Source organism: Olea europaea, chromosome 7, assembly GCF_002742605.1.
Source record: "Olea europaea var. sylvestris chromosome 7, O_europaea_v1, whole genome shotgun sequence".
In the NCBI taxonomy this organism is placed as follows: Eukaryota; Viridiplantae; Streptophyta; class Magnoliopsida; order Lamiales; family Oleaceae; genus Olea; species Olea europaea.
In genome coordinates this window covers 1,514,025-1,524,934 of record NC_036243.1, presented here as the reverse complement: position 1 = coordinate 1,524,934, position 10,910 = coordinate 1,514,025, and the positions used below count along the sequence as shown (strand labels likewise).

The 10,910-nt window shown below is 33.1% G+C and overlaps 1 protein-coding gene across 7 annotated transcripts in view; it reads left to right on the top strand.

The window, feature by feature from the left end:
* LOC111396649 (FAM10 family protein At4g22670-like) overlaps positions 1-8,990 on the top strand; it is a 20,434-nt gene extending 11,444 nt beyond the window's left edge. For 3 of the 7 annotated variants that reach the window (XM_023023087.1, XM_023023084.1, XM_023023083.1), the window contains exon 3: positions 8,621-8,990. In XM_023023087.1, the coding sequence (XP_022878855.1) occupies positions 8,621-8,787 (167 nt within the window). In that variant the 3' untranslated portion in view covers positions 8,788-8,990. Of the gene's footprint in view, positions 1-8,324; positions 8,472-8,575 lie in introns of those variants that run through there. The other 4 variants (XM_023023085.1, XM_023023088.1, XM_023023086.1 and 1 more) reach the window with 4 other exon arrangements.
* Positions 8,991-10,910: the final 1,920 nt, after the last annotated feature.

The following is a 10,910-nucleotide window of genomic DNA, read 5'->3' as shown; positions in this document are numbered from 1 at the left end:
CCTGCCTTCCAAAAGCCCCCTTATTATATCATCCAACACCCATTCTATCCATCATCCCTTCAGTTGTCATCATTTTTCCTTAATTTCCCCAAATTCTGAATCAAAACTAGAGATGGGTTTCCAAGAAAGTTATGCATGAGTTTATATTAGGATAAATGCTTGGGTTTTGATTGAAGGCGTTTATCCTCCTGGGAGAAGATTCGATTGGTGATTGTTGGATGGTGATGCCAAGCAAGGTTGGAGACGAAGGTGCTGGGTGTCGGCGTTTTCGTGCTCTTGGTTTTGGTTTCAGGAAGGGGGTGGGTGAGTAGAGAAGATAATATGATTTATTTATTTATTTAATTCCTTTTATTTTAGCTTTTTTGTATGAAAAAAAATGTAAAGTTACCTTTTTGCTCTTGAAAATTAGTCAACAATGGTCAGACATTTAATTTTTGGTCAATCAATGGAAAAAGTAACGGTTTCTATCCAAGTGCAGATTTTTTAAAGCTTGGGTACTTACGGTGACACAAATGAAATGTTCGAACAAAGTCTGCAAATAAAGTAAAGGTTTGGTACATTGACTACAATTTTTCCTAAAAATAAGGGAATCTCACATAGTAAAGATATTCAAACAAGAATAATAAGGGAGTGAATCCAAGTTTTGAGCGAAGATCATCGGAATGGGGATGACATAAAATTGTTGAATGCTTATTTTATTGTAATTGTCAATGTCGTAGAATATCAATATATATATATTTTTACATGTAATTATAAATCATAGATTACCTCAAGAAAAATGTGCATTATAGTCAATAAAGAATTATTCAAGAATCAAGATCATCAATGGGAAGGCCAGTGCAACCAATATATATCTCAATAAAAGAAAATGTATAAAGGAAATATCAAGGCCATAATCAATATTTACATTATTGAAAAATTTATCTAACAAAAATTTACCCCACACATTCTAACAGGCAGATCCATTATAGCAGCTATAGCAAATAACGCCAATATTCAGTGAGAAACGATGAGACATATAATGGGCCTTTTGGGTTTATTTGCAATTTATATTGGTCGTATCTAGGATTCGAGTTTAGCTACGGCAAATCGGAGAAATTTTTTCTGATAAATTCCCCTTCATGACTTAAAGGAACAAGAAAAAATTGACAGCATTGGTGAAATTGCTGGTGAATAGAAAATTTTTGGTGCACAGAACTGGATACATTTAACAATACGAGGGACAAAGTTTTAGTTTTTTTGTTTTCTTTCTTAAGATCATCTGGTGACCGGTCAATCCAATCCACTCTATCAACCAACCACACTATTAAGACATCTATCAGAACTATGAAAATGCATATACATTAAAACAAAAGTGTAAAGATGCCAGAAGAGAGATAAATTGAAATGAACAATGAGCCAAAATCGCGAGATATTCCAACACATTTATTATAATGATTTGCTGCAATTTTAGCAGTAAAAAATGAAAACAAAAAAACCCCAACACATTTATTATAATGTTTGACGGCACGAATCAATCAAAAAAAGAAAAAAAAAAAACCCCAACACATTTATTATAATGTTTGACGGCACGAATCAATCAAAAAAAGAAAAAAAAAAAAAAAAGAAAGCACTACTTTAATACACAATAAATCATGGAAAACCTTGTAATTGCAGCCCTTTATCAAAACCCTTATTTCCTCTCAAACACATTTTGTCCAAAATCAAACTCCCCAAATAACAGATTCAAGAAAATCCCAAAATCATCAAGCAGATTACTCACCTTCAACACTCAAAGTTGCGAGATATGTTGTTTCTGTTTTCAAGGAGTGATCTTCAATAGTAGGCGTGACCCAGGGTTGCTCAAGAATATAAAGATACTTCAAAGTTGTTGATCACCACATCATAGAGGAAGGTTTTCCAAACAATTTGGAAGAGCTTACAATTTCTTTTCAAAAATCAATCACCGGCCCAAATCCATTTCTTTCAAAATTGGGCCTAATTTCTTAATAGAGAAAGTTTAAGTATCACACATTTCAAAATCAAGAAACAAGTTTCAAACTTCAAAAATCAGATTTTTATTAAAATTTATTTATGATTTAATTAATTAATTAAATTTATTTAAGTCACAAATTTATACAATTTGATCACAAATTAATGACTTAGTTAGTCACTTATTATTTTTTAGTCACAAAATCAAAATTTTTATGTTATAAATTATTTTACGATCAGAATTTAAAATTTTTATAAGTCACAGTTTGTCCATCGTTCACAAATGAACAAAATTATGGGTCACAGTTTATTTATTGATCACAAATTACAAATATTATAAGTCATAACTTATTACAAAGTAAAAAATTATTAAATTATCGGCCACATATTAACAATTTCTTAGGTCACACGTTATTTTTTGGTCACAATTTATATTTTTTATTAGCCACATATTTTTTACTGGTCACATATTAACTACTTTAATGGTCACAGTCAACCAAATAATTTGTGATCACCACAACACTTGTGACCACCATATCACTGCTGCTGACTTGTGATCAATGAAAAAAGTTAGGAGCCCTACGAGGCAAGCTAGAAGCTCAAGCGCACTAGCTTGGAGTAAGAGTAATGAGAAGCGGTCAAACTCGCTCAACAAACCTAAGCCGTTAAACGCTGAAACTCGTAGTAGAGCTAACGAGTCAACAAAGAATTAGACTTTCTCACATTCACTCGCCGAAGTTGGACACAAGAAAAAGAGGATCACTTCAAACCGTCATGAATTGATCGACTAGGAATAAGAAATCCACAGTGGAGAGTCGTCGGAAAGAGAAAATCACCACCATCGTCATAGAGGATGAATCTTCCATTGTTTCTAGATAGGTGTGATAAATTGCTCAATAGCACAGCCAAAATGACTGCAACCAAGTCCGATCTCTGTTCTTGACTTGTTCAAGTCACCATCACCTTCGTCGATCACAATGAAACGTCGCATTGATTTCAAAGGTAATCATTTCTCTCCTAAGAGGCTAAAATTGCAAAAATTGATGAATCGAGTTATTTAATATTCCACAATTAATAATTAAATTGTATTATATTCTAGTTTGACGAATTGACGGCCTATGAATTTAGAGACAAAAAATGAAAGGAACGAAGACGGAGGTGAGATATAGAGAGAGAAAATGAAAGGGATGAATGAAGATGAATTTAGGGTTTGGTAGGATGAATATGTATATTTAATTTTGTAATATAATTATTAATATTTAAAATATACTAATTAATTAATAAAATATCTGATTTTTGAAATAGTAAACTTCACCTATGATTTATGAAATGGGATCTTTAAATCTATTAATTTGTGTAATTTCCACTTTTTAAAAAACCAACAGCTTAATAGGAGGCCCAAAATAAAAAAAATAAAAAACATAACCCATGGTTGTCTATCTTCTTCCCAAAATCCCGCCTCCATGGTTTCAATTTGTGACTTCTTTGCAACTATGAAAGCTTCTCTCTTGGTGCCCGACGGCAAGTGAAACTACCAATGGATCCAGCACGGGCAACCGCACCCCCTCACCGGGTGTTGGATCCGTCGCTGGTCGTATCTATCCTAATATCATGTTATGTTGACATATCTTCAGAAAAATTAATACAATATAAAGTGCAATAAAACAAATAATATGGATGGTAACGGGGCAAATTCAAGTCGGGGCAGGGCCCGTACCCACCCTATTACGCATTTAAGGTGGGGTAGGGCGGGGCGGGTTTGGGCCCTTGTCTCGTTTACATACTTGTTTAGTCTTTTTTTTTTTATAATCAATTTTATTGCTCCCATTTATTAAAGTAAGACAATAATATAGTTATTAAAATTTTTAATTAATTAGTTTATTTTTAAAAGTTAAATTATTCGAATATATTTAGTAAATTAAGATTTTTATTGTTTATCATATTTTTTAGATAATTTTAGTTTATATCTTTTATTAGAATTAATAAAATTTCGTGGAGCTTTCCTTTTAAAATATTGAATTCTTAAAAAAAAAATTTAAGTAGAGCGAAATTCCCCGTTAAAAAAATAAAAAAAGTTAAACATAGGGAAATCCCCCGTCCCGTACCCGACTTGAATATCGGATTAAGCGGGTAATTCCTGCTTGGTTTGGGGTGGGACCTCACAGATATCGGGTTTTATAGAATTTTTTTGCCATCCTAATATATATATATATATATACTCATGATGATCAAAATCATGAATGATTGTCGTCATTTTTGTAAAACTGTTCCAGTTTGTGGGCCCAAATTTTCGAACTAACATAGATAGGTGCCTGAGCTATTTAGAACGGGCTGCTATAGAGTTTGATAGACGCAAGCATAACTATTGCACTTGGACGTGATCAAACACAGTCAAAGGTAGTTTAGTAGATGTATTTGTAATTTGAATATAAATTTTTCTATACTCATAATACGTTGTGGAGTAGATAATAAAGCTTAGTTTTTTTACCTCTAGATTACAAATGATAAATAAATTGATTTGATTTCATGCATCCCATTGATAAACTCATCTACGTTCTCTTGATTTTACGCAGTCATTTGCAAAGAAATATTCGCTCTTGCAAGAGGCTTTAGTTCTTCTAATGTATCAATTACAAGTTTAGTTTCTTGTGTCCAAAACTGTGATCGAAAGAAAGTTTTCGAAGGAAAGGAGTGAAAGATAAAGAACATCAACATGCTCAAATCTCTACCCAAATAGCGACAAATCTTCAAGTAGCTTATAACTTTGAACAATCTTCTCATTAAATCATCACTTGCTAATGTGAAATCTTCGAAGAGAATCTCCTTTAAATTGGGTGAGGAGATCATATATGGGACGTGTAAATTCAAAGACCCTCTTAGCTTCAAGACAACCAGTGATATAGAATTCAGATGATAATATTCTAGTGATTTTACCTCACACAAATATCAACATGTTTAAAACTTTGCCATATTGCAGCACATGCTAGAGTTTTGATTGCAGAATCATTAAAAGTGAAATTGCATTTAAAACGAAATTAAATGATTTGAGGCACATTTCGTAGCATAATTTGTCTAAGACTACACCTTGCAATTTCTACCGCAACGACTAATTCAAGAAGGATGTCAAGGACAGAAACAAAAAGGTCCTTAAATCTGATGAGTTGTATAGAGTGGCCTCCACATATTTTGTGTTCAGAAATGATAAAATATGGCAAAGAATAGCATCTCGTAAGTCACTAAACCCATTCGCAAAATCATCTCAAGTGATTTTACGAGCTCCTTTGGGTTCTTTAGACATTCTTGCATCTTCTAATAGTTAGAGTTTATGCCGGCCGTAAACTTTAGGGTCCCGTGAAATTAGTTGAGGTGCGTGTAAGTTGGCCTGTACACCCACGATCATAAAAATAAAAAATAAAACAATAATTAGAGTTCATGAGAAGAATTTAACATGACTTTTTGCTATCAGTAACACCATAATTCACCAATTTATTTGAAAAGAGTATAAATATACGGTTTCAAAAAGAAAGGTTTAGGCCCTGTTTGGTACATAATAATGTAAAAATGAGAATGAAAAATATAGTCGTTACGGGTCCCACACAAGAGATAAAAAGTCAAATATGGTGGCTTGATGTGATGAATAATGGTTATATTTTTCATTTTAATTAGTAAATAATCGAAAACAAACGGGGGCTTAATAAGTGTCAATTTTGAAAGAAAAAGGGTCGAGTCCTTGCCCGAGTAAATTATAATGATCAACTTCACATACACTTTAAATTTCAACTCCCGAAATATAGAATTGGACTCTTTGTGGATATCAGTGTACAGACAAGTTCTTATTCCCTGGTCTGTTGAGTCACATCCCTCGATTTACCTCTCTCATAATACTCCAAGGACGGAACGGTGGGGGTCCTTAAAGTTGAAGTTCAACCTTTTTAAATTTCAACTTCATCTTCAAGTCAGTTGACGCTTCAAGCTCTATCAATACGTACAAAGAAAGTAACAAAATGCTTAAATGTATTAAATGCAGACAAGTACCCATGCTGCCATAATGTAAGAAAAGGAAACTTTATTGGGCTGTTATACACGTATAGAAAAATTTTATACAGAATGGGTACAGAAATCTCACAGTTCTTGAGGCCCACAATATTTTTGGAATATTTTATATACTGTAAAGCCCACACACATGAGTTTGTGCAACTTCTGTAAACTTAAAATATGTACATATGGATTCTTCCAACTTTATTAGTAAGTCTCACCCAAAAATTGAAGTTAATTCAGTTGCGCGGACAATGTTACAATTTAATCCTTTATTTTTTTCTCCTCTTTTTCCCCGCTTATGATCGCATAACATGTCATTTTGACACGTGTTAGCAAATAGTTATTTTTTGATTTTCTTTTTTCTCTCCCTTTTGACACCCAACGAGCTGTCCCCATTTCCCACACACGCAAATCTCTCACTCTATTGCAGAAACCCATTCGAATCACTTTCTCTCTTTAATCATCCTCTCTTCTCTTCTCGCTACTTAATTGCAGCCTTAACAGACGTGCTGTGGTAGCAATGAGCAAAAACACAGGTGAAATAAGAAAATTGGAAGTCCACCAACATCAATTTTTATTTTTTAAACAATAAGAATTTTTTTTTATCTTTGTAATAATGGAAGGAAGCCTCTCTTTGTGGGACTGAGGGATTATAAGTTTTTATCATTTTCCTTTACTCTTACCGTTTCTTTCCAAAAAGGTTTCATTTTTGTTTAATGAATCTTAGTTCATGTTCTTTCAAAATTTCCCTTCTTGTAATCATGAAGAAGATAGAATTTTTGAACTGTCTTAGATTTTTCGGCTTTTTGAAAAAGAAAAGGTGAAATTTGAAATATTTGTAATTTCAACTTTCATCTAAACTTTCTTGTTTTTCCGGTGTGCATAAAATGTTGAACACAAAAAGATTCAGCAATTCCAGATTTCGAGTTCAACTTCGGCATTAGTTTTGTCGCTATTTGGTGAGATGAAAAATATTCAATATTGATATTAAATCGCTGGTCTCGTAATGAATTTTAAAAATGAGCTAACATTCAGAGTTAACTCTCAATTTACAAGTCGTAATCGTGTCTTCAAGCTGACTGTTCGATCATGAATGAAGTTGTCCAAAAATTCTAATTTCGAAGTTTTTGGCCCTTGAACCTATTTTGAGTTAAATCATGGATTATTAATTCCAACCCTTAATAATTTATTTAAACCATTATCTTCCAAATAAATTTAATTTAGTCCCATTAGTTTTTACAACTTCTAATTTCGATCAATTTAATCCCTATCATTTTCTTTTGGTCGAGCTTTGGACGCTTAGACGTTGTCGATCTTTGGGAAATCGATTTTATTTTGATATTCTATTTTGGATGAAATGAGTAAATTGCATGGTATATGAACCATATAATTGTTGATAAGATTAACTGGCAACTGGTTCAAAATCAAGCATGACTCTCTATCAACAGAGTGGACCTTCAAACCGTGAGAATTGTGCTAGAAATATCTCACTCAAGTTTGATTGTGAAATGGGAAAAAAAAGGAATAATGCTATTTGTAGTTGCTGTTTATTATCGCAGTCGCTGTACATGGTAAATATGTATTGGTTTGTGATTTGATACATAAAACAATATCACATTAATGTATCAAATTAGTAACCACCACATGTATGTCACGTAGGATGATTACGACAGTGAGTGATTACAAATAATATTACTAAAAAAAAAAAAAATTATTTTATTTAATATGAATAGCTTTAAACAACAGTTACTGAATTCGGACCCATCTGACCTTTTGTCCATTTGAATGGATATCATCTGCTAAATGACAATCTATTTACTGTGCCTACCCTAACGCGACCGCAGACGACCTGATTTCTGGGGTCACTAGAAACAAACCGATAATTGACGCAAATGGCCTCTAACCTATGAAGTTGCAGTGCAAATAATCCGCAGCACAACGATCTGCGCCAATTTTCTGAAATAAACTAAAAGAAAATAGAAAAATATGGTATTAGATCACATAGAAGAGGCCTTTTTATGCAGACTATTCTCGACTAAGTTATAGGATATATTGACAATAAATTAGGCACTTCATCATGTTACATTAACTTATTTATGATATTAAATTTCGACGGTTGGCAAAATTCGGCACTACATGATCATCTCTATTTCCCCCTAATGAAAACAAGTAAACCCCGACAGGTTGAGGATAAGGTAGACCAAGTCAAGACATACTCTACTTACCTCAAATAGCAAATTTCTCTCTCTCTCTCTCTCTCTCTCTCTCTCTCTCTCTCTCTCTCTCTCTCTCTCTTTTCTGTCCAGATTTTAGCTATAAATAGAGGCTTGACACACCAAAATACTCATTAAGAAAAAGTATAAGAAAATTCTTGGAGAGAAAAATGGGCTCCAAGACAATTACTTTTTGCATTTTCTTGGCTGTAGTTCTTCTGATTACATCAAAAGCGACAGCAGATCATCGTAAGTTCTGTATTTTATAACTTTGTTTTATGATGAGCATAAATTAATATAGTATACATGTATTAATGGCTAACATGAATTGTGTTAATGTGTTTGTTAATAAGAGTATTGGCCAGGACCTGGAGGTTGGTGGCCTGGCTATCCAGGAGGCTATCCAGGAGGCTATCCTGGAGGATATCCAGGAGGCTATCCTGGAGGCTATCCAGGAGGCTATCCTGGAGGTGGAGGTTATCCTGCAGGCTATACAAAAGGAGGTTCTTCCGGAGGTGGAGGAGGCAGCAAAAATGCTGGTGGAATGAGGGATGCACAACCTTAAATTAAGCCTCCATGCTGAATCTAGCTCGACAAAGTGTAGCATTTACGCGTTATATATACAACTTCGTGGATGAATATGATGCCAATAAATATGTAAATTTAGTAGTGGTTTGTGAGTGTAATGTTGTATAATGTTTGCTGTCTTAATTATGTAATGTGCACTAGCATATATTGAATAATGATGAAGTTAAATATGTTGGAGTATGAATGAAGAAATTATATCGTTGCTCTTGAAATGATATAGAACGAAGAAATTAAAACAAAATTTGAATTTCATAAGTTGGTTGAGTTAAAAGATTTTGTCTTTTAACTTCTTTTGGAAATAGCCGTGTCTTTTAATTTGAATATTTTTTCTTTGCCAAAACTAGTATCCCTTCTCCAATTAGTTTAATCCTTTCTTGGTTCGTAACTTATTCATGAAAAAGACTCTCACATTTTCTTGAAAAATTTATTATAGAGACATTCGACATTCCGTAAAGTGTGTTTAACACGATGACAAATATGAAGTTATTTTCATCGATTCCCTGTTATGTGCGCGCTAATATATGTACTTCAGCGTCAACTAATTACTATACCCAATTTTTTCATTTTATAGAAATTATTTATATACTCCTGATAAGTGTAAAATTTACACTTATCTAAGCCACCAAACGGGCATTTGTTAGTATTATTGTGAATTTGATGCTTAATTATTTGTGTTTTTGGATTATGTTAGGAGAAAACTCGGGATCAGAGCAAACATTGATCAATAAATATGAAATTGAATAAAATTTGCTGCTTTGGGGATCAACTTTCACTCTTTCGAAATTGAAGGGCTTAAATTGAATTAAAGAGGACGTGGATTGCTCAAATTAATTTTTATCAATAACTAAATTACATTAGTTGGAAGAAATGAGCCCTTGACAGAAATAATACATTAATTGTGGAATAAGAAAAGCTGGCGCAGATTACACAAATTGGAAGGAAAAAACAAAGAGGAAATTTCACCCTCTATCCGCTATTAAAACCTAATTTCAATATTACTGCACAATTTTATTATTCCAGAAATACTTCTGGTGCTTAGTAAAATTAATCATCTTTTAATAAGCACAAAAACAATTAATCGCTTACATCATGCAATTCAAGATTTACCCGTATTTCTTGAGATCTTCCATTTTTGGACTCCAACATCTACAAAATATTTGGTCCGTGATTACATACTAGTATAAAATTGTGGCAACAGTAACCTTTTTCAATTTTTGCAAACTTTAACTTAATTTTCTTTTTGTGCCAATAAAGGTTCCTAACTTTTCACAAATATGCAACTGGGATCTATCTAGACAAAGATCATTCAATACATAGTCAGTTGACCTGTAAAATTAAGAATGGGGTATTTTGACCATTTTGATAGGGATATTTTCGTCAATCATATATTAATAATTAAAGTAATTAAAAGCCTACAAAAAAAAAAAAAAAAAACCCCAAANNAAAAACCAAAAAAAAAAAAAAAAAAAAAAAACCCATAACCCATCCCCTTTCCCCACCATCAACCCCAAATACTTCATCTTCAACATATCCCTCCCTTCCCATTTGCAGTGTTGAAGCTACTTTCATGACGTCACTCAATCCTGCAACCTTTGCTCTCAATCCCCAATATTACTCATTTTTCCTCTTCAATTATCTCTTGTTTCATCAAGTTGCAATCCAAATGAAGATAGGGATGGCAAAAAACCTCACCCCGATGGGACCCGCCTTGAATGGGACAAAAGAACCCGGCCCGTTGTCATCACTAAATGAAGAGGACCTTTATAACCCCCACTTTTCCCAAACAAATCTCAACAAAAATAAGAGCAAACCAAATTTTTTTCAAGAAAAAAAAAATCCCAAAAAGACAAAATGATTGACAATAGAGTAATGAATTTCTTCAAAAGAGATTTAACTACAATATATGCGTTATTCATATTCTACTACTCTTTGTCCTTTATATCTAAAATCAATGGAACATAATTAATCCAGAAAAGAAACATATTTGCGAAGGGTGGATTTGGTTTTGGTTTTGTATAGTGAGTTGGGTTGGATTTAATTTTGCCTTTGGCGGCAATGGGTGGTCGGTGTAGAAGAAGGTGGAGGCGGGGGTTAGGTTAG